This window comes from Hippopotamus amphibius, chromosome X (assembly GCF_030028045.1).
Source record: "Hippopotamus amphibius kiboko isolate mHipAmp2 chromosome X, mHipAmp2.hap2, whole genome shotgun sequence".
In the NCBI taxonomy this organism is placed as follows: domain Eukaryota; kingdom Metazoa; phylum Chordata; class Mammalia; order Artiodactyla; family Hippopotamidae; genus Hippopotamus; species Hippopotamus amphibius.
In genome coordinates, this window is record NC_080203.1 from 115,579,727 (window position 1) to 115,607,347 (window position 27,621).

Genomic DNA, 27,621 nt, shown 5'->3' on the forward strand with positions numbered 1-27,621 from the left:
CTGCTGGTGCAACTCCGCTCTCAAATTCCCTCAGATTCCAAGCGCCTCTGAGTACAGGTGGGATAGGTGAATTTTAATTAATTGCTGAGATGGTTAGTGCCTCTGCATCCCCATTTTGAACACAGTCAACAAAAGACTGAGCCTTGTTTTCCAGTATCTACCACCCTCTGCGGTCCAAGGCTGGGATCCCTTGATGCCTACCTGCAAGTCCAGGCCCAGGTGACCACAGGTAGTGAGGATTCCTGGGAGCTCCGCACAGCACAGGGAATCAGCGTCATCTCTCCCACTCCAACCTTGTGCTCTGATGATTGGCTCCTGCCTTATCTCCAGAACGGGTACCCAGATCATGCCTGAGGCTCTGTCTCGATGATCTGCTTTGCTCTTCCATCTAGAACTGCACTAATCGACACCATAGCCACAGGCAGCTGCTGACCACTTAAAACGTGGCTAGTGAGACTGAGGAAGAAACTTTTATTCAATTTTAACTAATTTAAACTTAAAAACTGGTACTTGATTCAATTATTGGAAAACTTCTACGTTTGGAAGAAGAATCTACATTTTCAACTGTAAATTTTACATAAAAACCTAAATACAGATCCAGCATTTCTGATGAAAATTTTGCATCCGAATTTAGATGGCTGACAGTGTCTGGATTCCGAAGATTTAGTAAAAAGAAAAGAATATAAAATGTCTCACTAAGAATTTTAAAATATTGGTTACATGTGGAAATGATAATCCTTTGGATATATTTGGTTAAATAATTAAGGGTAAGTTCTCCTCTTTCCTTTTACTTATTAAAATGTAGTTAGGGACTTCCCTGGTGGCACAGTGGTTAAGAATCTGCCTGCCAATGCAGGGGATATGGGTTCGATCCCCGGTCCGGGAAGATCCCACATGCCACAGAGCAACTAAGCCCATAAGCCACAACTACTGAGCCTACACCCTGGAGCCTGCAAGCCACAACTACTAAGCCCGTGTGCCGCAACTACTGAAGCCCATGTGCCCTAGAGCCCGTGCTCCACAACAAGAGAAGCCACCACAAGGAGAAGCCCATGTAACACGACGAAGAGTAGCCCTGGCTCGCTGCAACTAGTGAAAGCCCACACGTAGCAACGAAGACCCCATGCAGCCAATAAATTAATTTTTAAAATGTGGCTAGTGGAAAATTTTAAACATATAGGATTCACATACTATTTCTTTTGGACAGTGCTGACCTAGAGCCAGAGTCCTCCCTTCACTTGATGCTCTCCTCAAGGAATGTACTCCTGATCCCAAAGCCCCATTCTGTGACAAGGGCCCCAACTCTGCCAAAGAAGTCAGGCTGTATCGCGTCAACCTGGATATTACTGGAGGATCATCACCTGGATCAGTTTCTCTGCTGTCTATCAGAAAATTCGGAGGCCAACTGCTATCACACAACCACCTCACTATGAAAGGTCAGCCATTAAGTCGTGAACACACAGCCTGCAGGAAACTAATTTCAGATGAAGTGCATGGATCTGAACTGGGATAGGAAAGAGGCGCCAGGTTCTCATGATACTAAAATCAATGAAAAGTTATTCACAAAACAGACAGCTAATAGACTCAAAAGGGATCCTGTATCAAGTACCAACCTTGGTGAAGATTATTAGGAGGAAATAAAGACTGACAAATAGTAATCTGAAACACAGCTGCATTTATTTGCTTGCCAGGGAAGGCAGCACAACTTCAGCTGGTCTCTCCGTGTAGAACTTGAAAGATCAGAGTGAGGGCAAAAGGGAGGAGGTACACAAAATCTAGTGAGATTCAGAGTTCAGGTGCTGCTTGGCTCCCAAGGATGAGTATAAGCTCTTCTTTCAATTGGTCATTGCACTGGTTCACGTCTTCAAAGTGCAGGCACTGTTCCCAGAGATGTCCAGGGTGGGCTACACAAAGCTCTGATGGGCTCAGTGTTACTCCACCGGCATATCTGTGGTGTTGGCTTCGAGCTGACCAAATCTTTCCTTAACAGGATCCGTAGCACGTCAGTCCAGCTGGGTTAACGGAGTAAGAATCACCGGGTACCTCTCTCTTCACTCGTCTCTTTTGGAACTGCCAAACGTCCTTTTTTTGTTAGGGTAAAAGGCAGGGAAACATACATATGTACTTAGAAAAAATAATTTTCTATACACAGGTTGTCCTTCAACGTTGGAAGAACAAAATATGAAAGGTATTCAGATACTTGTACACAAATATTCGTAGCCACACCATTCACAATGACAAAAGGTGGGAACAACTCAAATGTACATCAATGGATGGTGGATAAACGAAAGGGGGTGTACACAAACCGGGGAATGTTACTCAGCCCGAAAAGGAATGAAGTACCGACACGTGTTACAACGTGGGTGAACCTCGAAAACATTATGCCAAGGGAAAGCGGCCAGACAGAAAAGGTCACGTAGTCTCTGCTTCCATTTTTAGGAAAAATCGAGAATGGGGAAGTCCATAGAGACAGAATGCAAACTGGTGGTTTCCTGGGCTGGAGGAGAGGAAGCTGGGAAGGGAGTGCTGAATGGGTAGAGATTTCTCTTGGGTGATGAAAATGTTTTGGAAATAGACTGAGGCTGTGGTTGCACAACATAGTAAATGTAGTAAATGCCACTGAATTGTATACCTTAAAATGGTTGATTCTTATGTAAATTACACCACAATAAAAAAAGGAAAAAACCCAGAAAACTTCAGGGATCTTCTGAGCCCCGTGGAAACAAGAAAGAAGGCAAAAAGAGATGAGGAAGCAGGGACAGCTGACCAATTGGTGATCACTCAGCAAAGGAAGGGAAAAGAAGGAAAGGGGGGCGGGGGACTCCACTTCAGAATGTAACAAGGTTGAAAACACTTGAAAAACAAACGCATTTCCAAATGTTTAGCTATTTACCTTCTGCAAATAACCCAGAGTTCTCAAAAATATAAATGATTTTATAGAGAGAAAACAACATCCCAGAAGCGCCCTTTCAAGGCCAGTGACTGCAGCCTGGAGGGGAAGAGCTGGGCAGGAGGGCGGCACAGGGCTGGGGACGACCATGCAAGCAAGTGCCCCTAACCCATGCTGCACCCTGGGGGTGTCCCATGGCCTCAACATCAAAATGACAAGCATGCATTTTTGGTAGTTTTAGCTTTTTTTTTTTCCACAACAAATGTGTAAAAATTGCATTTCACACACCTTGCAAAAAGCTTTTAAACTAAATAAACAAATATGAAAGTGCATTCTCTTCTGAAGGACGTTTCTCATATTTCACAGGCCACTTCAGTATATATTATGTACAGTGAAACCATGTGTAAACAGCTATGACCTTCCTGTGGCACGCTAACATGGATAGACCTAGAGGACAGGATGCTAAGTGAAATGAGCACGTCACAAAAGTCAAATCCTGAATAATCCCACTTCTATGAAGTAGCTACAGCAGCCACACTGAAAGACACAGAAAATAGAGCAGTGGGGGCCAGGGTTGGAGGAGAGGGACACAAGGAGCTAGTGCACACCACCAAAGCAATGGCTTCAGCAAAACAGTCCCAGTTTATTAAAGCACTGCCCGGTTTCTATGTAAAAGTCATGGGGTTGTGCTTCTGCAAAAAGTTTGTACATCTAACAACATAAAATAGCGACACATTAAAAAAACCCCAAATGAGGCAGAAGCTCGGGATTCATTTGGTCACTACTCTTGTGTTTTTAAAAAGAGAGAAAGGCAGGCAGGCAGGCCTCAGGGCTTGGGAGCGGCTGGCGGGCCTCTCTCCGCGGTCCCTGGGGCCTGGCTGCCCGGCTGCGGGCCTCGAGGAGGCGGCGCGGTGGGGGCCGCCGGGGCCGCAGCCGGCTGGCACGGCACGACGGTCAAGTGCACCTGCGGCCGCCGGGACGCCAAGGCCGGGACCCCCTGCTGCGCGAGGCTCCGCGCGGGGCGGCTGCCGCCAGAACCCGGCGGGGACAACACGGGCGCCCGGGGCTGCAGGGAACCGTCCACTGCCCGGAGGTGAACGACCATGGCTTGCTCGGCCCGCGGGGCGGCGCGGGGACCCGCGGCGACCTGTGAACCTGAACACGGTGGCCCCGAACTGTGTGCCCCCGGACCCTGTACCCCCGAACCCTGTGCTCCTGAACCCTGTGCCCCCGAAGATTTTGCCCCCGGACCCGGTGTCCCCGGGCCCTGTGCCCCTGAACACTGTGCCCCCAGACCCGGTGCCCCTGAACCCTGTGCCTCCGAAGACTTTGCACCCGGACCCTGTACCCCCGAACCTGGGGCTCCCGGACCCGGTGCCCCCGGACCCTGTACCCTCGAACCCGGTGCCCCCGGACCCTGTACCCCCGAACCCGGTACCATCGAACCCTGTGCCCCCGGACCCTGTACCCCCGAACCCGGCGCCCCCGGACCCGGTACCATCGAACCCGGTGCCCCCGGACCCCGAGAACGCGGGGCGCAGGGCCAACGCGGAAGCAGCGGGGAGAGGCGCGGCTGCGGGGCCCGCTGCGGGCTGCTCCACAGCACCGAACCGCGGGGCAGCTGCACCACAGTAAAGGGCCCCAGACCCCAAGTGTTTTTCAAAAGCAGCTGAACCCCTCCCGAAGGAGGAGGACGAGGAGGAGGAGAGGAAGGTGGCGGGGTGGCGGGCCGCGGGTTCGGTGGCCGAGCCCCTGCGGGCAGGTGGCCTGGCTGGACCCCCGCGGGGGCTGGGGCCCTGGGGGCACAGCCTGTCCCCAAGGCCTGGCCTCCGCGACCCGGGCCCAACACTCTGGGGACCTTCACGCCAGCGGAGATGGCTGTGACCTGGGCGTCCGGGGGCCTCTGCGATGAGGCCGCCGGGGACAGGGCGGCGGCAGGAAGCCAGCTAACTCGGTTCAGCCCCACAGAGGATTTCTGGGAAAGACTTGGTGGCTTAGGAGCAGGGCCTGGAGATGGACATGCCTGAGAGCTGCCTGCTTGCTGTGAAGTGAAACCGTCACCCCAGCAGACCTTTGCTGAGCTCCAGGGAAGTCTCAGAGGGGGAGGCAGATGTTTGGCTCCTCTGCCCCGACCTGAACACTGAACCCTCCCAGTCTCAGGCTCTTCTGGTTCTTTCCCTGGAGACGGCTGCCGCCTGAGACTAGCTGAGCCGCCGGAGCTGTGTGACATCAGCACTGGACACCGGGCGCTCTTCTGGACCAATTCCTCTGGCCGACTGACCATGTTCCCAGCATCAGTCTTTGGCCTCCGCAGGAAACTGTTGGAATGCTCATCTGTGGAGGAGTGAGGGGGACACAGCTGTGTCTCCCACGTGACTTCTTTACCAGACCCTTTTCCAGAGGCAAGCGAATTATCAATCGGCTGCCTGATGGTCAGCCTTGTTGCCTGGGGCTGGTAGCCAGCCTCCCTTCCAAATGCAAGACCACCTTGTACCTCACGCACTGGCCAGACTCTTGGTTGTGGGTCACCATATCTGACAGACTTCTTCCCTTTAGCGTATTTCTCCACGTCCACTCGGGAAGGTACAGCCAAGTCACAAGGTCTCTGTTTCCACAAATCTACACAATTTCCTGCTTTAAAAGTTTTGAGGCCATAATCCGCACCTGTTTTACTTTCTCTTATTTTTTTGCAAGAAGTCAGGGCTCTGAGTTCAGGAGGAGGTGGACAATGAGACAGCTCCTCCTGCCGATTCAGAGAGGCCGTAGAAAACCTCTTGAAGCTCCTTTTCATAGGAAGAGTGTTCAGCTTCTGCTTGTCATAGAGCAGTCTGTTTGCAGTGCAGGCTACTGATATAGAAGGGTCTAGACACAGTGGCTCAGCTGTAGCTAAGATCAGCTGGCTCTCAAGCAAAAGTTTGTCCTCCTGGGTCCAATTCTGGTGATCGCTCACTATGGCCTCCACATCGCAGGCTAAAGTCTGCATCGTGGGACGTAAGAGGATATGCCTGCTTTGGTAGCCGGGACGTTCCCTGTCACTGCACTGCCGGTAGTCCCGTATTTCTGCTATGACACACCCATGATGAAAAACGTTAACCTGAGACTTTTCCAGGAGATCCACCAAAACGGGAGGTAATTCTTCTGCATCCAAGTATTCGAGCAATTCCCCTGCTTCATAGGGCAGCCGCACGCTCTCTGTAGATGATCCATTTCCCTCCCTGAGCACCAGAGAATAGCCCTCCTTTCCTGGGTACAGGTTGACCACCAAACACGGCAACGACTCCCTCCTAACAAGCTTCTCTAACAGGTTCACGTTGCGTCTTAATTCCTCCGTAACCTCAGGCTCTTTTTCACATTCTTCGGCATAAATGGCATAAAGTTTTCCATAGAGAGACGTTTCCCCACTAGATGAGTATTTCCTTTTCGGCGGTCTCTGCTGGGCACTTGCAATGACATACTCCGCACGCTCCAAAGCTCCTTCTAGAGCTTGCTGCATTGTGGTACAAAATAGGGGCCCTAAAAGAAGAGAAAACGTTAAGCGTGCGGATGAAGCGGGTGAAGAGCCTGTGTGCAATACCGATGTGCAGTCTCCCAAAGGCGGCCACTCCACAGTGGAGCGACCAGCGTTACCTCAAAACGGACACCAAGAAACCCACCGCACAAGAAGCAGCCACAAAATACCTGCAATGCAGGGAAAGACCTAAAGGCGACGGAGCAGCCACTGCGCTGAATCTCGCCTCTCAGGGCTGCACAAAGGCCGGAAGTGGAGGTAAGCGCTTCCGCCCCCCGCCCCCCACCCAGGCAGGCATCCCTGTCTGCGCATGCGCAGGTCGCAGGCACAGGCCTCATCCTTCCCTTGCCCCTATGGTGCTAGGCCTGCAGGCCGCAGTACCGGTTCTGAGGACTGCGCTTCCGCCAGAGGCTAGGCCGTGCCAGACCTTCTTTTCATATCACTTTGGAAGCAGGCACTGCAAACCAAAAGCAGCCAACGAAAAACTCCATCATTTTTTGGTGCGGCTTTAATATACACCAATTTTCGCTGTAATGCAGTTGCGGCGAGAGTCATGAAAGGTGGACATGTCTTTTCTTGGCGATCACGTCACCCAGCATTATTCACTGTTTTTGGAATCTCTTGTTTGTTCCCAACGGCAGGACTGCTCCTGGTGTCCATCGCCAATTTAACACACCCAAAGAGTCCCCATTCGTAGCTCTTGCCTACGTGGAGGCTCTCGGTATTTGGTGCAAGCATCAGAATTCGTCACTGACTCTTCCTGCCCAGTGGTTTCCATAGAGATGTGCATGTAACATGACATTCTTTTCCGTAAGGACTTACCTTTTATTTCCCTAGCTATTTCAGAAAGGGCTTCATAGTCTTTTTCAAAGTATGTTGTAGGTAAGTTATATTTTCTGAGAATTACATTCAGGATTAAAGTGTTTGCTTTAAAAGGTGGTTTGCATTTGATGGGGTTGAGAACTATTGTTCCAGGTGATGGCAGTACAGTTTAAATGGTTACTCTAACTGTAGACAATAGCTACAGTCCTAGCAGTGGTTTGGAGCGGTATGATTGAGTCCCAGATAACTTATGGGCCGTTGTTTTCCATTAATATTGTTGCCTTGCAATCTGCCAGCCTTTTTGGACAGGTTTTTGTGTTTGTTTTTGTTTTAAAGAATCTCTTGATGTTTCGATGTAGTCATAATGGTAATACAGTATTCATAGTGAAGCGTCACAAATGAGAAGAATCCAAGATAAATTGGTGAAATTCCTGACTTACAGACTACTGTAAAATAAATGTGCTTTTCTAACCAAGGGAAATTACGATAATTCCATATTAGAGTAGATAGAGTCTATTAAAATAGGAGTAAAAACTCCTTGGCTGAATTCCATAAACTTGTCCCTTGTTCAGGAATAGACAAGAATAATTGTCTTCTGGCATGTCAGTTGTCTTTGGGCAAACGTATAAGTCATACCTCGGTATCAGTGGGTGATTGGTCCAGGACCCACCCCCCACCCCCAAGGATGCTAAAATCTGGGGATGCTCAAGTCCTTAGAGTAGGCCCTCCATATCGCCATCCCTGGTTCTCCCTTTGCAGATTTGATTATATTTGATCAGTGGTGGGTTGAAACCACAAATGTGGAACCAGTGGATACGGAAGGCCAGTGTAAATACTTGTGGATGCCTCACAGGGGCTTGAAATCAGTTTAGTTTCTGAACTCGTTTAAGCCTCCTTCCCTGTCCCTCTCTTTGACCCTCCGTATGCCCACGTTTAGGCCAAGTGTGAGACTGGATCGGTAAACCATATTTTGCTATGCAACCATCCAAATATCCAACTTTAATCAAGCCCAACTGAATGAGGTGAACAGGAGCTCTGACCCTCACTCAAAGCACTGGCTGTTCTTCCAACTTGAACAGATGCACTTAGCTGCCTGCCAGACTCTTGCAGGCTTCTCACCAGCCATGATCCCGTTCACCGTCTGTCCTCAGGAGTTTGCTGTGTGTTGGTCTGAAAAAGTGTCCGTCTGCGACAGTATCCCATTTAGGTGGAGAAGCTCCTCAGAAAGGGAAAGCTCTGCTTTCTTGGGGATCTGAAGTAGATTCTGTTGGAGCAGAAGTGGCACAGTGGACCCGTGTTTGAGTCAGGTTATCCTTCTAAAAAGTAGAGAATGGGCTTCCTAGGTGGCGCAGGGGTTAAGAATCCGCCTGCCAATGCAGAGGTCACGGGTTCAATCCTAGCTCCAGGAAGATCCCACATGCTGCGGAGCAACTAAGCCCGTGTGCCAAAAAATAAAATAAAATAAAATATGAAAAAAATAAAATAAAAATAAAAAGTAGAGAAGTCCGAGATTTCTGGGGGCTGCTCCCGGCCTGCAGACCAGACTCCTGAGCTGCTCAGCATAAGGAAGGAGGAGGCTGGGACTAGGGTGAGGTGACCGGGGGCCTAGGGTCCAGGCCTGGGAAGGAGACACCCTCCCTTGGGTCGTGCAGGCCCCGTGAGGGTCGCTGCCCTGGCTGCCTCCCTTGCTCACCTTGTCCCAGCCCTGCAGACAAGGCCCCTCAGCAGCCGGCGCCTGCCTCCTCCCCCTCATCTCTCTCCTCTCTCTGCTTTGCTGTCTCTGCTCTGAGTGTAGTCACCGGGCCACAGACAGGCCCGGCCCTCAGGGCTCTGTGCCCTCTCTGCTTGCTCTCCTGCCCATCTCCCCTTATCACCTCAAATATCCCTTCCTGACTCCCAAGACGCTCACCTCAGTGTCTCTGCTCTGCTGCCAAAGCGCAGGTACCAAACGCCGTCTTAGAGCCTGGCTTCGCGTTGGAAGGGAATCGAGCGTTTGCACCGTTGTCCACACCCAGCCTCTGGATTCCCTGAGGGCAGACACGATGCCTTTTCCATCTTCGTTTGGTCACCAACTTGGCCACTACTTGGCACAAAGTTGGCACAAGGAGGAAGGAATGACTGACCCCATGCTCTAGTTACTGTACTTCACGACTCGTGTGAGGAAATATTTCACCCCCTTTTAGAGATGAGAAAGTGCCCAGAGCCGGGTCTGCTGACTGTTGTGCCATGCTCTGCCAGGGTGTCTGAGCCTTGCCACTGGTGACACCGGTCCGGGGGGCCTTTCCTGTGCACTGTGGGATGTCAGCAGCATCCCTGGCCTTACCCACTGGATGCCAACAGCACTCATCCCCCGTTGTGATAACCCGAAATGCCTCCGGATAGTGCCCCATATGCCTTGGGAGGGGGGAGGCAAAATCACCCCCCAGGTTAGGAACCCCTCCACTACCCTGCTCTGTAAACCACGAGCGTGACCCAAGTGCAGCCCCTAAGCTGATGTCCCCGGGTACCCCTCTCTCCGTAGAGAGGTGTATCTGCCACTTTGTCGTGGGATGGACTAGATGTTCAGTTGTTGCGTTGACTTGTCTTTGGGTGGGTTCCCCAGGAGTAATCCCTGCCGAGAGGAGTCCAGTGCAAGGAGGTTCTTTGGGAGCTCATCCCGGGAAACACTGGTCAGGGAAGGGAAAGGGCAGCTGAGTCAGGGATGGGGAAGAAGGTTATCAAAGGCGCAGTCATGAGCTGAAGGCTGCTGTGGACTCGTGGTCCCTGCTGGGGACCTTTGGGAGACAGTACAGAAGAAGCCTCAGGTTGTTCTACCCTGGAGGCAAGGAAGCTGGGGCGTTTTTCCATCCAGTCCTCCCTCTCACTGGGTGAGGACGGTCCTGGGGACATTATTCCCTGTCCCTCTGGGTTGCCACGTATAGAGCCACCATGCTCGTGCTCGTGTGGCCCACATGCCCTCACGGAGAGCGTCAGGAGTGCTTGCGGTAACACTCAGTCCTCGTGGACAGGATGGCGCGTACTGTGGGGCGATGGGCAGGGCCCGGCAGCATCTGCTACACCTGTGGCTGAAGAGAAGTGGAAGCATTCGGCCATTCACCCTTGATGACGTAGGGAGTGTGCTACGTAATATATCTGGGCGTGTGGAGACGTGAAATTGCACTTGATCCAAGTGAAAGGGGCAATTTCACGTGAGTTTTTGTCAGCTGCTACAGCCCGCAATGCCAGCAGTGGAGCGTGCGGCCCTCTCCTTACTCCTCACCGGGAGGACCCCCAAGGCGGCCTGGCCACACGTGCACTGGGGTGGTGGGGGGTCTGTCCCTGGCTGCGTGTGTATTCCAGCGAGCTCTAGTTGGCCTGACAGTGCTTATCACGGCTCAGCCACCCCTGCACTTGAGCTCCCTGACCACCTGGCCTTTCCCCAGGATGAGGAGCTTTGGAGATGTTCTCAGTGCACACCATCCTTGGAGGCTTCCAAGCACATGAACGAGCATGCTGGCTGATTCTAAGGACTCTACCTGCTGCCATTCCATACACCGTCGCCACATAGACGCCCATGCTGAGAAAACCCATGGCCAGATTGAGACATGCTAGAGGAGGAAGAGTACTGAATTCATTACAAGAGAATTTACCTAATTTACAGTAGTCAACTGTTTTGTTCCAAACTCACTTAGTCAAGCATGAAATTTTTTTAGGCATAATATACATAGAGTACAATTTACTATTTTCAGTGTACCGTTCTGTGAGTTTTGAAAAATGTTGTCAATCATACAATCACCACATCGAGATATAAAACTCTTCCATCCTGCAAAAAAAAAATCCCTCATCCATATTTGGAGTCAATTCCTGCCTCACCCAGCGTTCCTAGAAACCAGTGATGTTTCTGTGCCCATATATCACCTTTTCCAGAATGTCATATAAATAAAGTCATAAGTCATATAGCTTTGGAGACTGGCTGCCTTAACATGCCTACATTTAAGATTCATCCATGTTGTTTCTTTTATTATTAGTATGTTCCTTCTTATTGCTGCATAGTAATCCATTGTGTGGCTGTACCAGGGTTTGCTTACCCATTTAACAGAAGAAAGATATTTTGGTTGTTTCCAGTTTGGGGTGATTTTGAACAAAGTAGGTGTAAACATTTGCAAATAAGATTTTCTGTGAACATAAGTTTTCATTTCACTTGAGTAAATATCCAGGCATGGCAATGCTGGGTCACGTGGTGTGTGCTTAACTTTATAAGAAACTGTCAATCTGTTTTTTAAAGAGGCTGTACCATTTGGTATTCCCAACAGCAATGTTTAGAGTCTCAGTTGCTCTGCATCCTTGCCAGCACTTCATAGTGACAGGTTTGTTTTGTTTTAAACCATTATAATATGTGTCTAGTGTATTTCATTGTAGTTTTATTTTCCATTTCCCTAATGACTAGTAATATTGAGTACCTTCTTATGAGCTTGTTTCCATTTATATGTTTGTTGATGTGTCTCTTCAAATATTTTTCATATTTTTCCTGGGTTGTTTTCTTATCACTGAGGTTTGAGAATCCTTATATGATCTGGATACAAGTCTTTTAGGAGATATGTGTTTTGCAAACATTTTCTCCCAGTTTGTAGGTTATCTTTTCATTGTCTTAACAGTGTCTTTTGAAGAGCAGAATTTCTTAATTTTTATGAAGTCCAATTGATCACTTTTTCTTTTCTAGGTCGTGCTTTTTGTATCAAATCTAAGTAATCTTTGCCTAAGCCAAGGTCACAAAGCTATTCTATATTTTCTTCTAGAAGTTTCATAGTAGTAAGCTTTATATTTAGGTTTATTGTTCATTTTTATAAGGTGTCAGGTATCAGTCAAGGTTCATTTTTTTTTTTTTTTGCATATGGATGTCCCAGTGTTCCAGTATCATTTGTTGAAAAGGTTATCCTTTTTCCATTGAACTGCCTTCCCACCTTTGCAAAAAATCAATTGACCATATATGTGAAGCCCTATTTCTGAACTCTCAATTCTGGTCCACTGATCTTTTTATCTATCTTTGTGCCAATACCACTGTGTCTTAATTACTGTAGCTTTACAATAAATTTTGAAAGCAGGTAGTGATAAAGCTCCAACTTTGTTCTTCTTCCACAGAGTAATTTCGGCTATCCTAGTCCGTTTGTCTTCTCATACATTTTAGAATCATCCTGTCAATTTCTACAGATTCTCGGGCCTAAAGCATAGTTCCACTAATTATCTGTGTGCCCTTGAGCAAGTTACTTGATTTTGTGCCCCTGTTTCTTCATTTATAAATTGTGCTGCTGCTGTCTACTTAGTTTAGTTGTTTTGAAGTTTAAATGACATAGCCCATATAAACCATACCCATAGAAAAACGCCTGGCACATAGTGAGAACTCATTAAAGGTTAGCCACCACCCTTCCAATTGCCTTTGACTTCCTTAAGACTGGGGCGCCACGGTGAGGACAGTGGACTGGAATGGGGTGAGATTTTTGGCAGGAAACAGGTTAGGAAGTGATTGCAATATCCCAGTAGCAACTTATGAGGTTAATTTTTTGGTGAAGATGTAAAGGAAATGCTTGAATCACTTCTCAGGTAGATTGAGCAGGGCTTGATAAGTAATTGGTTATAGGAGTTGAAAACAAGGGAAGAGTTGAATCTGACTCAGAATCACTAGCTTTAAGAGACTGAGTGGCTTGTGGTGACTTATATGGTATCATTTATAATTCAGTCTCTTTTGGGGGGGGAGGTCAAGATTGTAGGAAGTTGGGGAATGGTGGCATTCTTTAGACTGTAAACTGCCACAAGAGCAGGGACTGCTATTTTTGCTCACTACTGCTTACTTAGGGCATAGGTACTCATAATAGAATAATGCCCCCCCTCCCAAGATGTCCACATTCTACTCTTTGGAACGAGTGACTATGTTACCTTTCGGTGCAAAAGAGACTTTGCTGGTATGATTAAGCTATGGAGTCTGAGATGAGGATACTATCCTTGACCTTGGGTGGGCCCAATATAATCATAAGTGTCCTTATAAGGGGAGGAGGGGGGGAGGAGGGAGGGAGGAAAGTCAGAGAGCAAGAGAGATTGAAAGATGCTTCACTGCTGGCCCTGAAGATGGAAGAAAGAGCTATAAAGCCAAGGAATGCAGATGGTCTCTAGGAGCTGGAAGAGGCCAGGAAACAGATCCTCCCTAGAGTCTCCAAAAAGGAATGCAGCCTTGTCAACACCTTAATTTTTTCTTAGTGAGATCGATTTCAGACTTCTGCATTCCAGAAATATAAAACTATACATTTGTGTTGTTTTAAGCCACTACATTTGTGGTAATTTATTATAGCAGCACTAGAAAATGAATATATGTTTTACGTGATGGACAGTGTTGAAAATTAGTGAAGACGTGTATTCTGCTGCCTGTAGTTTACTGAATCTAGGTTTGCAGAGCTTCACTCCTCTCTAACAAAAGAGTGCCACCTGGTTGTCTAATCTCTGATTGAAATTGAGGGGAAAATAGATGCATGCAGCCTTTCCCAGAACATCTACTGTCATCCTTCTTTAATTTTATAAATTGCTTTGTTTCCAAGATCCCAAATGTCAGAAACAAGTAAGTAAGAAGCTTAGGGTCTTTAGGGAACGCAGAACAAACCCAACCAGAACAATATAGTGGTAGGAACTCAGGCTCTGAAACGAAGGAAAAACAAAATCAAGAGGCATATTTTGCTAGTGGAGTTGTTTCCAAGTGTGCTTCTCCCAGGCCACCGCTGATTGCATCGTGCAGGAAGAGGCCACCAGCTCCCCATTTTCCCCCCAGAGGACTGTGGGAGAATGTTCCATTTCTGCAGGCCTTTTGGCCTGGTCACTTTCCCAGCACATACACTGCCAACTCCTTTCTGACCTCAGTTCACAGTTTACACTCAACAAATCCAGCTCCCTGCCCTGGGCGTAACCAGAGACAGGGGTAACCCCATGATATAAACCAAGATTATGTAAACTGAGTTTTTAATGTAAACAGAAATCACCTGCTCTTTAGCTCTGTTTAGCTTTACAGAATTACAACGGCTAACAGTTATTGAGTGCTCACGGTATACAGTGTCTGCATGCTTTAATCTCTCAAAGCCTGCTGTAGTCTCAATTTTACAGATGAGGAAATAGAGATCCAGAAGGTTTTAAAAAGTCGTCAAAGCTCACATAATTGGAGCAAATCAAGGAATATATATGGTTTTTCCTAGAAGACCAACTTTATCTTTCCCCTGAAATTAAAATGTGCTGCCTAGACGCCTTTGGGCTCCCTAACATTTACATGGAAAATGGCAGATATTCTAGCAAGGACTTTAGGAATCACAGCTTCTGTTTTCTCCCCCTATTTCTAATTCTTCCCAAGGTGAAGCATTTATTCAGATGAGAGCTTACAGTCCATCAGAGCCTCAATTAGCAGAGCTTCAAGACACTGGAAAGGGGAAAATCACAAGAAAAAGAGCAGATCTAAAAATGTATTCATTCCCAGGAGACATAACGAAGACAACATTCAAGATCAAGATCTGGAAGCAGAGCAAGACCAGCAGCGTCATTCAAAGACTCAGTTACATCCACTACAGCACACCTGCTGAGGTCGGCAAGTGGGCTCCTGCTACACTTAGAAGCGTTCTCAAGGACAGGGGCTGAAGCCAAGAACCTTTTTCATGGGAACCTACTGTATAGTACAGGGAACTCTATTCAATACTTTGTAATGACCTATATGGGAATAGAATCTAAAAAAGACTGCATAGATGTATATGCATGACTGACTGACTTTGCTGTATAGCAGAGACTAACACAACATTGCAAATCAACTATACTGTAATAAAAAATAAATTAAAAAAAAACAAGAACAAAAACCTTTTTCATTATCCACAACGCTCTAATCCCTAAGCCAGTCCATAGATTACATGTTTTTACAAGAATTACCAAATACAGCTCAGAAAATGGAAAGTATGCTTTCTGCTCAGAAATATAAAAATATATTTGTATATATTTGTGTATATATTTTATAAATGCTAAAATTTCATATGTAAATATTATTTAAATAGAATATAAATATATAAGGTATATAAATAGATGTGGTAAATACAAAAATATAAGGGAAATAGGTTTGGGTATGTATAATTTTAATATTTATATAATACATGTATATATAAAATCATGTGTATATTCAAGGTCACCATATTACCTTACTCAAATAAGTTCCTATAGACAAAGTACTTCCAATTTAGTCATCCTACATTTTGAAAAAAGTAAAAACTTAATATATTTTTAAAAAATTGTGTCCTCAGATCCATTTTAATAAGGCTGACTAATGTTACTAAATATATAACACTGTCTAATACTAAATTACAGTTGAAATGCATTACTAAGAAAAGATGATAACCCCAACTATAATTTTAGTTTTGTCATATATAAAAGCTAGATATGACTCCTGGCCTACATTTTTCTGGAAATATCGTTCATTATCTGTTCATCTGTCTCAGAGAGTCAATGCCTTGTGCCACGGCCATTTTGATAAGAATCTAGTCTTTACAAGGCCAAGGTATGAAGGTATCATCTCTTGTAAGAACCTCTCACATCCGGTGTGACACAAACTCTAAGTGTAACCCAGGCCTTAGCTTCTCCCTACTCTCTTCAAATGTGATGTTTTTTTCTATTATATTTGGAGAAAAGTGCGTTTGTCATCTGTCTGCGCCAGAGTCATTCACTTGGCACCTCCTTTTCTGCTTTGTGAGCTCCTGCTCTGGGCCACCCCAGGCATCCTTTCTCCCCCATGTGACAATGCTGTCATGGAGAGGGAGGGTGAGTCACATGCCCTGTGGTGGCCGCCCTCCATTCCCCGACAGTGGCAGGTGAGAATATGTTGAAGGCTTTACTGACCGGTTGGGGATAACTTATTGGTATTACACCGTAGAAAAGACTTTTTTAACTGGATGCTAAATGTGAACTCTCTCATAGTCCAAAGGAAAAGGACAAAGGACATTAAACACTTCATTGAGGAGGGTGGGGCCCTTTTGATGGTACATCCCAGTTCTCAGCCTTGCTCCCAGGCCCCACTCTCCTCTGACCCTTCCAGAGAGACAGAAGGAGCTCCCGTCCTCAAATGTGTTCAGTGTACAGTTTTCACTCCACCGTAGGAAAACTCCACCCCCTACCCTCAGGGGTTAGCACTGCGCTGGGTTGATCACCTTCTGTGGTGGGCCGCGTCCAGGCACCCTTGGATCCCATTTACAGTTTCTATACACTCCTCTTGTGGCTTCTGTGTGCTTTTGCTTCTAATAGTCTGTATCTGAGACTCTTTTTAGAAGACTACCCTTAGGCTATTGGAACTGCTTTAAAGAGCCAGAGCCAGGGACAGGCAGGCACAGGAGGGTGAAAGTCCAGCTCCCTGGCATGAAGTTGGGACAAACTCAGAGGCATGACATACTCCAGAACTCCCCAACAGGGTCAGGCTGAGGCTGGGTCTTTGCCTAGATCACACCCTCACGGTTCCTCCCCTTCCCAGTCCCCCGCTTCTCTCACCCCTTTAAAGGTCTCCCTGGAAGCACTTACTTTCAAAAAAAATCACTCTCATACGAATCCTCATCTCAGGGTCTTCTTCTGGGGAACCAACCTAAAACAGTACCTTTCTATGCATTTTTAAGTGTACTCAAAGGCTCTATAATTCTTAGGCAGTACGTTCCCAAAGTCCAGCAGAACAGCCCAGGGTCTCTGGTGTGATAAGTCAAATCCTTTTGAGTTCTCTCTCCATCAGGGTGGGATGAAACTGTGCCCCTTTACTGCTCCAGTCCCCAGTGGGTAAATGCGGGGCAAAATAAACATCTATCCCAAGGACAAAAAAATCATTCTCAGCAATAGGTTTAAATCCGATTAAAGAAGACAAACTTTCCAAAAGCAATACAACTTGCAAAGAGGTGCTCTACCCAAAATTAGATTCTATAATTGGCCAAACTGATTCTCTTCCCCTCTTCTACCTCCTGCCCAGATGCAAACTGTAAATAGGAAGTAAATCCATCACATGCTCTTGTGAAAGAACAAGCCATTTTTAGTAATACAAAGACTCAACAGGGGCTTTGACACAAAATGTCTCTTTTCTCTGATCCAGTGATTCTCAAACTGTGGTGCCAGGACCACCACCAGCAGCAGCAGCAGCATCTGGGAACTGGTTAGAAGCACAAATGCTCGGACCCCCACCTGACACCTACTGAATCAGAAGCTCTGGGGCTGGAAGCCCTCCAGGAATTCTGATGCACGCTCAAAGCTGAGAACCACTGCTTTGGTCAAGTCAGACATCTTCTATCTTTACTCTCTGTAAACATTTTTTTCAAATTCTCAGGAGAGAAAGTAGGATTGGCTGCTACCAAGAAGTTTCAATCCTTGATGCAATCATCTATGGCAAGGAGAAAGGATTAGAACTAGAGGAACTCTTGAGAACAAAGAAGCCTCTATGAACTACTGTATCCACCATTATTCACTGGTCTAGGAGTCAAGGAAGACGTCATCTATGATGTACTAGAATACAGTGAACCAAGTCAGCCAAATACAGTGGTCTTCATGACAGTGATTTTCAAGTTTCTCTGCTTTAGACTGTTTGGCAGTGCCTAATATTGAGATGAGTGTTCCTCCAGTGTGTTCTTATAACATGACTGCGCTCACCCCATTAGTGTACATACTGTCATAACTGCTTACCTTTTTTTTTTTCCATATACTGGAAGCATCTCACAGATAGGGACTATTTCTTGTTCACCTTTGCATCTCTAATGACTGTACCACAGTTAGGTGATCAATAAACATTTCTTACATGTTGAATAAGTAAAAAGAAACAAGGCATCAAAATAATGCAGTAAATTCCAAACTAGAGGAAAGCCCTGGGATTAGGATTGAGGGTTAGTTTCTTCCATTTACATAAGCAACTCGAGGCAGCTCTAAATAAAATCCAAGTAGAGCCAAAACTACTTTGTGATAAAGTGGTAGAGGAGGGTGACAACAGTGGAAACATCATTTTACAAAGAAAGGAAAGATCCCTTTTTTTTTTTTTTTTGGTGCTTGAAGAGTGTAAACTCTCCCCCCTCCCCCCACACAGTTCTGCTGAGATATAATTAACATACAGCACTGTACACGTTTAAGGTATATAGCATAGTGATTTGATTCACATATATTGTGAAAGTATTGCCAGAGCTACTCCAAGTCTTTGCTCAAAACCGCCAATCCCCGCCTTTAGTAGGAGTTAACATAATCTTTAAATTGAAGGGTCCAGAGATAAGAAAGGAAGCTACAAAAAAAAAACAACCAGATGGAACCAGCTGGGACCAAGATGGCAACGAATCTGACTTCCAACAGACCTTGGGTCTCATTATTTGCTGGTTTTACTACATTAGCATATTAAATGACACACCTACTGGTGGCCATGACCAGACATTAAGGATCAAAAAAAAGGATAAAATGGGGGTGGCACCCCACGCCCTGGGTCGGGTGGGGGGGGAGCCCTGCCCCTTCCCCAGTAGAGTAATGCATATGCCTCCCCATCCTTAGCCTCACTCCTCCTCCCTTTGTCTTCACTCTTTAAAATTAAATCCTTCACACCAGGTGGGCAAGAAGATGATCTGTGAATTTAGTTCCCCTTCTCCATTCTTTGGCCTTTGAATAAAGCTTGTGCTGAGTCGATCTCAGCTCAGTTTCATTATTATTATTCAGCTGCTCTAACCTGAATGGAAAAAGAACCCTCCCCTGCCAAGGCAGAGAGCCTTGACCCAGAGTAGGACCCAAGCAGGGTCCACACACCAACAGTTTTAGTTAACATCCATCATGTCATATAGGTAAAAAAGAGAAAAAAAAGAAAAAAATATTTTTTTATCTTATGATGAGAACTCTCAGGATTTAGTCTCTTAACAACTTTCCACGTACCATACAGCAATGTTAACAAAAGTCATCATGTACATTACATCCCTACTACTTATTTAACTTATAACTGGAAATTTGTATCTTTGACCACCTGCACCCAATTCCACCTCCCCCATTCCCCACCTCTGGTAACCATGTATTTGATCTCTTTTTCTATGACTTTGGGGTTTTTTTGTTTGTTTTTGTTTGTTTGTTTATTTAGACACCACATATAAGTGAAATCGCACAGTATTTGTCTTTCTCTGCTGACTTACTTCACCTAGCATAATACCCTCAAGTTCCATCCATATTGTTGCAAATGGCAGGATTCCATTCTTGTTTATGGCTGAATAATATCCTGTTGTGCATATATATATATATATATATATATATATATCACAATTTCTTTATCCATTCATCTCTTCATGAACTAGAAAGGTCTTTAATTGGAATCTTAAATTGCTTTTGCCTTACAAAGGAGAGGTCTGTGGTTGCTTTTCAGGCCCCAGAAAATAACATTTTATCCATTAAGATCTATTGTTTTACTGAAAGAAATTTATGTTATTTCCTGGGCTCTCGGACCCTCTGTGAAGCTCTAACCATTTGGAGGACAGGGCAAATGTGGGGGGATGGCTGTGACCTCTGAAGATTGGGGTGGGGTGCTCAAGATCTTTACCAAGCAGACACGTTGGGGATGGGGAGATGGGGAATGTTATCTGGTTTTTAGAAAGGGAGTTTTAAGTTAAGGATCATTTATTTAGAGGCATAAATGTAACACCATAATTTAAATTGCCTTTCAGCAGTGAAAGCATACAACTAATTCATAAGCAGAAGGGGATCAGAAAATGTCACCCCCAAATATGCCACCTTGACATAAGGATTATTTTGAGCTAAAGGCAGTTAAGAAGCAACAAATGCAGAAAGAGCTCTCTGCCCTCCTCTTATCTGCCTAGAAGCAGAGCATAAATTTTCCCTTGTAAAAGTGTTTCCGCTCCCCTTTCCCAAAGCAGGAAAAGGAAAACCAACATTATCACCTGAGACAGAAAGCCAGTCCGGAGAGGGTCTGCATAACAGACCTTACTAAGTAGCCTTTATCTTCCACTTCTTTCTCACATATATTTTACCTTCCCACAATTTAATGCCCCTGGAAGCCCAAACCCCTTTTTCTTTATCACTTCTCCACAAATTTATCGCCCTTTGTTAAAATGGAATATAAGCTCCTACATCTAAGTGCCTGTAGGGGTCTTTACTTCCTTTTCTGTGAGGCCCTAATGTGCATATATAATAAACCTTGTCTCCTGTTAATCCGTCTTTTCTCAGTTTAATTAGCCAGCCCCAGGTACTGAACATAAAAGGGTACAGGAAAAGTTTCTCCCTCCCTACAATATTTTCTTGGGTCCTAGAGAAACAGGTGGCTTCCTTGATTTTTCCAGTCAGTGACATCTGCACAATTCAGATCATCCCAGGCTTCCCTGTAACCCAACCTTTGAGGTAATTGATGATAAAGGAAATATAAAGTCTTTGAGACATAGTATTTTTTTTTTTTGGCCACACCGTGTGGCACATGGGATCTTAGTTCCCCAACCAGAGATTGAACCCATGCCCCCTGCATTGGAAGCACAGAGTCTCAACAGCTGGATCGCCGAGAAAGTCCTGAGACATAGTATTAAGGTGAATTTACTTCTAAACAAGAGAGGGAAAACCTGACTGAATACAGCAGGATTAGGTCCTAATGGATGGAGTCTTCCAACTATCAAATAATAATTCAGAGACAATTAAAGTATCCAGGATTTACTTACATTTAGGGACTACACAAGGGAGAGCAGCTCCCATGGAGACCCTCTCAGATGAAAAGCAAGGGTGGGACTTATAAAAACAAACCTAGAAAGTTTCACAAAGAATGACTGGTTGAACAAGACCAACTCTGTCAATTCAAGATTGGTTTGTTGTAATGAAGCCAGGCACGGGCCATTTACTGAACCCCAAGTCTGGCTGTGGTTTTTAGGACCTGCGTTTACCCATCAAGTCTGTTATGTTGACCCCAGACAATGCAGTTGAGTTATATACAGGATGCAAACAGTCACAGTTGCAACATCAAGCCATTTTTCTGCTGATTTGGACCCGTTTTCCAGTGTTTGCTCAGTTCCTTTTAGGGGGGTCCTGACCATGCGCTGTCTTGCCATTTCTCATACCTTCATGGCTCAGGATTCTGTAAACCTCCTATGTTGTTAAACCCAGGTTTTGTCACTGATCAGGAACATCTCCATAATTTAAAGTTGATGGTGACAGACATTCGTTGCTTGACCAAACTTCAGTCAGACTCTTGAACCTTCTCCTAGGCTCATCTGCACACTTTCTTGTAGAATCTATTTTTGGCAAGAACCCTGCTAAGTCAGTTTAACCAGAACTCCCTGCCCTGGATATCTGATCACCCTCAATATGTGATCAGGTTCCTCATCCTCCACCATCCCCCAGGTAACGTCTGACCACCCTGCCCTGTTTTCAGTAAAGAATCCTGTCAGGTCAGTTTAGCTAGAAACCCCCTTACCTCTGATGTTTTCTCTTAGTAATTTTCTATCCACTGACCCCCCACCCTGTTCCTTGGCTATAAATTCCCACTTGCCCATGCCACATTCGGAATGGAATCCAATCTCTCTCCTCCAGTGGAAAATCCTAATGCAGCGGCCCTTATACCTATCATGAGGGTCTTAAATATATTTTTCTTTAACAATGATTCCTATCTGAAGGGAGAATTTGTTAAGTGGACAAGGTAGAATAGAATGTATCCTGTGTTGGGAGGTACCCAAGACCACCTCCAGATCTGATGATTCACTAGAACTCACAAGACTTTTTTTTATTGGAGGCTGGTTTTTTAATTGAAGGCTAGTCACATAGGCACCCTCTCCCTAGCATGTATAAAAATTCTCGATTCTTAAAAGGAAAGCAGGTGTTCAGCCTAAACCATATTGTCTGTACAGTTCAAGCACAGTGAGCTAGTCTTATCAGCTAAGAGCGGGAACTCTCCAAAATCGAAGTTTCCAGATGCCAGTCAACAGCCAACCTTATAAGCAGGCTTTTCAAAGGATGGCAGTCAGGCCTGCTATGTTAACTCTTTTCTGCACATATCCTCATTTGAAATGATTCTTCATCATGTTCAACATTTTTATTTAGGGCACCATGGAGAACATAAATATTTCTATAAAAGACATCAATTTTAGGGAAGATATCTACTTCTCCACTTACGTTTTACAAAGATTTTGTTCCCTGGATTAATTTTTTCTGTCAGATCTCCCAGACAAGGGATCAGCAAATTATGGCCTGTGGGCTAAATACAGCTTGCTCTTGCTTTTGTAATAAAGTTTTATTGGAACACAGCCATGCCCATCCACTTACATATTGTTTAACAGGTGCTTTCACACTAGAAGGGCAGGCTAGAAGAGTTGTGACAGAGATTGTATGGGCCTCAAAGCCTAAAATATTTACTATCTGGTCCTTCGGAGAGAAAGTTTGCTAACCCCCATCCTAGACCATAAAAAGTGCAAATAATCAGCTTTCTTTGAATACTCTCAGGTATGTTCTTCAAAATATGTATTTCCTATATTGAATATAGTGTTCATTCAATAAGGAGAAAACACTGAGAATAAGACCTCTAGATGGGTATTAACTCTTGGTTGGTTTTCTCCATCTAAGTAGTTTAATTCTGCCCAGTATACAGAAGTGTCACAAAAATGGCTCAAGTGTTCTAAGAAAGTGTTCTTCAATAATACAAAGAATTGTTGCTATATTTATTTTTCATTATTATTTTATAGCACCAGGCTTCAGAGTGCTAGAAGAAATCTGAATATTGAAGAAAGTGACCCCTCCCCTTGGTTTTAGAAATTCCCTAGCGATCATTTATGGGCTTTAAGATAGTTGGTTTAAAATAATTCCTCTGAAGGCAATTTTCAGAGGAGAGGACAGGCTGTTCCTTGAAGTCCTACCACTCATCCTGATCAAGCACAAGCTTGGGATGCACAAACCCTACCATCAGCCTCACCTTGTTTTACATGCAATACAGCTGAAAGCAGTTTCTAAATGTCCCCGCCTCAAGGATATTACAAGGACAGATTTACTGATAGACAAAGAAAGAGAAAACCAGACCAAAAAAGTTATTGTGAATTTCAGGAGACCAACTGTCCATGGACATCAAAATCCCGCACAGGAAGTGTAACAGGTAAGAGCCAAATCTGACTCCATGTTGGACCTGTTTCTTTGACTTTAACCTTTGCTTTTCATTGCTTTTGTTATTATAAGCATACATGATGGCCTGCCTCGGGCAACCCTGCCCCTCTGCCTGAATGTTACAGGGAAGCATCCTGACTCTGCCCACCTGTGGATATCTGCAAGAAAGAAGAAATGAACATATCCCCTCCCCGAGGCTGGCCATTCCAGGGGACATTTGCAAATCTTATGGCCTTTTTACTTTAATTCCTCATCTCCTCCCTCCTCTCAATTCTATAAAAGAAACTGGCATTCAAACCCTGATAAGATGGTTATTTTGAGACACTAGTCTGCCATCTTCTCGGTCTGCCAGCTTTCTGAATAAAGTCATATTCCTTGCCTCAACACCTCGGTTCCAATTTATTGGCCTGTCGTGCAGTGAGTAGAGCAAGCTTGGACTCAGTAACAGAAGCTGAGGGTTAAAAGTGCAATAATCATTTCTAACTGCACTGGGACTTGTAGAGGCAAGAATCTGTAGAGGGGCCATTCCAACTCCCAGAGCAGCACTCAAGTGGTACTACCCCTGAGTCTCCCTCATGTAGGAGGACGAGATGAGACCCAGGAACTCTCCAAGCTCTAGACACAGAAGCAGCTGTTTCTTTAACAGTGGGCTGCTGCACAATGCAGCTCTTTCTTCAACAGGGGGCTGAAACCACACGCGGTGGGAGTGACTCGGAGATGTCCATAATCAAGGTGAACAAAAGGACGTTACAGAACCTTCTCACGCACTTCTAGCAACCTAGGCAAAAACGCTGAATTGGAGAAGCAGCCCTATCTGATATTCACTCATTCATTTATTCGTTATTCATTCACTCAGGAAATGTTTATTGATTATGTGGTCTGTGCTAAATGCTAGGTGCTGAGTAAAAAATAGAGCTTACAGTATAGTGGAGGAGATGGACATTAAATAAATAGGAGCAGTATAACATAATGGTTAGTAGAGTGGCTTCAAACTACTCAGGTTCAAATCCCAGCTCTGCCACTTGCCATCCTGAGCAAGTTCACTTACCCTCTCTGGGACTCAGTTTTCTCATCTATTAAGTAGGGTTAATAATAATACCGACCCTCTTTGAGATGAACCAACTGTAACTGCACACAACATGCGTGAATGTGGAATGAAAGAAGCCAAACACAAGGGTACACACTGTGTGCCTCCATTTCTGTAAAGTTCAGAAAGAGGGAGAGTGAAACCTACGGGGTCGGAAGTCAGGACAGTGGTTACCCTTGGTGAGGAGTGATGGGTGTGAGCACTGGAAGGGGACATGAGGGGGCTCTAGGGTTCAGGTAATACTGTGTTTCTCTGGATGCTGATTACATGAGTGTGCTCACTTGGTGAAAATTCATTGAGTTGAACATTCATGTGAACTTTTCTACATGTATGTAACATTCCCATAAAAAGTTGGAAAAAAAACTAGAGGAACAAAGTTAAAAGACAGATTTAGATAAAGAGAATTTTTATGCCCAAATATGTTCTTTATAGTTTCATTTATCTCTATGAAAAACTACAGACAACCTAAAAGTCCAACAGCTTTTTAAAAGATAACCATGGTGACTGTAACACAGAAAAAGTCTCACAATCTATTACTAATTGATCAAAACAGAACATAACATTTTGAACATATACTACAACTTTATTTCTGTAATCATTAAAATCTATTATTAAGAAGGAAAAATAATGATCTCATTGGGTTGTTGGAGGGATTAAATGGGTTATTACACTTAAAGTGCATAGAAGAGTACTAAGCATGTAGTAAATGCTCAGTAATGTTAACTGTTACTGTTTCTGTACAAATATATAATTGCACACTGTGAGAAGAAATATAATGAAAAATGTGGTGCTATAAGAGTGGATCCAGGATCCAGGTTAGGCTTTCAAACAGATTCCTGTCATCCAGGACGCCATGATGCTGACCCAGAGCTTTAACCACTAAGAGGCTTTGCACTCAGAGTCCAGAGCCACCATCCTCAGAAGAGGCCACAAATGAACACCCGAAGAGAAAGGACCGTAGACGCTCACTGATAACAGTGGTAACACAGTACATGGACATAGCTTGTTATGGTTTAAGAAGTATTTTCACACAAAAAGACTCACGTAGGTATAATAACGAACCAGTGAGGTAGCTGATATTCCCAGTCCTCAGATGAAGTGACTGAGCTGTAATGACTTCTTTAATATCACCCAGAAAGGGGAAGGACTGAGAGTCAAGCTTCATTTGTCTATATGTCCAACTTCAAAACATGCATTTCCCCCAGTGTCCCAGACCTTCCACAATCTGGGCAGCCACAGACAGACACAGAAGGCACTCTGCCTCCCATTCCTGTCCCTTGGAATCTGGGAAGGAAAGCAGAAGAGTGCAGTCTAGTCTCTCCTTCTATTGAAGGACTACTCCCTGGGAAGGAAAGAAATTGAGCCAGTCAAATCTCCTTGTACACATGCTAATGACAGACCTCCTAGAAAATACTCTAATAGTATTAACTAGTAGGAGACTCTTTATCTATAGAATACTTGAGGAGTATGTACTTGGTTTCTCTGGTATTGTTTGTGGTAAACAAACAAACCTGGAACATACACATTTATGGGGCATGACTGCCTGGAAAATGTAAGCTATGTAACAATCAGAGTAGAACAAAAGGAGACATATCCTCAACAAAAAAGCTCTCTTTTCTTGTAAGTGATGACTGCATACATTGCTTAGAGATCTTAGATGTTAAATCTGACCTGGTATGTGTCTTAATGTGGCAAGAAAGGGCCAGGAGAGCTGCACTGGTAGTCCCTGACTTCTCCCTGCTTTGCCTGTGCTCATTACTTGTACCCTTGAAATTATTAGTAAAGCTTGATGCTTGATGTGTGATTCTTGTAAGCCTGATTTGCCAGTTTGATCCCTTGTGTTAGCTCAGAAACGATGGGTATATAGCAGTAAGCATACCTGTATTTGTTGGGTGTCCAAGGAGCACACTCAATGGAAGACATCTTCAGACCACAACCCTTGGGGGTTGAGCCACATCAGGGGGCATGCCAGGAGCTCTAAAGACATGAATAGCCCAAAAAGGAGTAGAGTCACTCCAGATGGGGTTTCATTTCCCAAAGGGGACAGGATGATTCCACTGAGAGATAGACAGGTCTTTCTAGATGGTCACAGGTTCTTGAACCAGAACCTTAGCCCTGGAAAAGACTTAACATTATTTTTCACTACTCCTCAAATCCACACCCTGGTTCACATTCCAAGTTTGCTGGTGGTACTTTAACTAAAGACAATTTGATAGAAAAAGAAAGAAGAAATCTTTCTTTGGAAGGCTTACCTGGTCAAAAGTCACCTCTTCTACAATGTCCCTGACTAGCATGCTTGGTTTCAATCACTTTAATTAGCAGCTGGTCCCTAGGGAGACCCCCAGATACTCCTTGCATTCTTTCCTCTTGCCATAAGTAAGCCCAAGTACTGCCCACAAGCTTAGACCCAGGACTACCTTGTCAATACTTCAAATACTAGGCAAATGCAGAATTTTCCATTACTCATTCACAAGCTTGTCTTACTAAAGCAGAGAAAGGAAGTCTGTAGGAAATCACCTTGTCATAGCCAGTAGGTTGACGATGGCTCAGAATAAGGCAAATGTGCAACCCCCCCTCACACCCCACCCCTGCAAATATACAAATAAAAGTTGTTCTTCAATCATTAGATAGAGCATAGTCTTCTGTGGAGGCATGCTGTTATTACAGACATGAACACTTCATCTCCTTGTATGTGATCCGTCTCTGGAGAGGATTCTTCTGCTCTGCTTGGAAATTAGGTCACAACTTTTAACTCCAAGCTATAGTATATGAAAGCTAGATCTTCCAGTGTGATCATCTAAGGATGTATCACAGTGGAGTAGGGTGGCCATAGCTGACAAGGAGGAAATGAACAAAATTATCTAAGTGGTTTCTGGTGGTTGTATCTTAGTCACCGAGCCTCATTAAAATATTTATCTGGTCAATACATATTGTAAAGCATGCTGCGCTCTGTCTTACATGTTGGAGTAGATTCTGTCTACTTGGCTGATGGGTACAAAAGCCTGAAGGCACCAGAGTTAGGTGGCGTTTACTGACTTTTTGTAATTCTTCATAAAAAAACTTCCACAGGCACCTAACAGGCTGGCCGTAGGCAAAACTGAGAGAAATGAAGTGTACCTTTGGATCTACCATTATTTTCTTTCTCGCACTGAAATAGCCATTCCCCTCATACAAAAATATCTTTTCTCTAAATGTTATAGTCTTGAGCTCACC

At 44.9% G+C, this 27,621-nt stretch overlaps 1 protein-coding gene and 1 pseudogene across 1 annotated transcript; one reads left to right on the forward strand and one right to left on the reverse strand.

The window, feature by feature from the left end:
* Positions 1 to 4,549: 4,549 nt before the first annotated feature.
* Positions 4,550 to 6,383, reverse strand: LOC130841574 (transcription factor SPT20 homolog). Its single transcript, XM_057717687.1, has 2 exons — positions 4,733 to 6,383; positions 4,550 to 4,686 (listed from the first exon to the last, which is right to left on the reverse strand). Exons 1-2 carry the CDS (start codon positions 6,381 to 6,383, stop codon positions 4,550 to 4,552), a joined length of 1,788 nt encoding a protein of 595 aa, XP_057573670.1.
* Positions 6,384 to 6,433: 50 nt separating this feature from the next.
* Positions 6,434 to 27,621, forward strand: part of LOC130841575 (ferritin light chain-like) — a 34,119-nt pseudogene continuing 12,931 nt past the window's right edge.

Excerpts from the sequence above, each read along its gene's own strand:
- LOC130841574 (XM_057717687.1), bottom strand. The coding sequence starts at position 6,383 with ATGCAGCAAGCTCTAGAAGGAGCTTTGGAGCGTGCGGAGTATGTCATT. Across the intron at positions 4,687-4,732 it reads GAAGGTCCCCAGAGTGTTGG|GGCCCCAGCCCCCGCGGGGG; the intron begins GCCCGGGTCGCG and ends CTGTGCCCCCAG.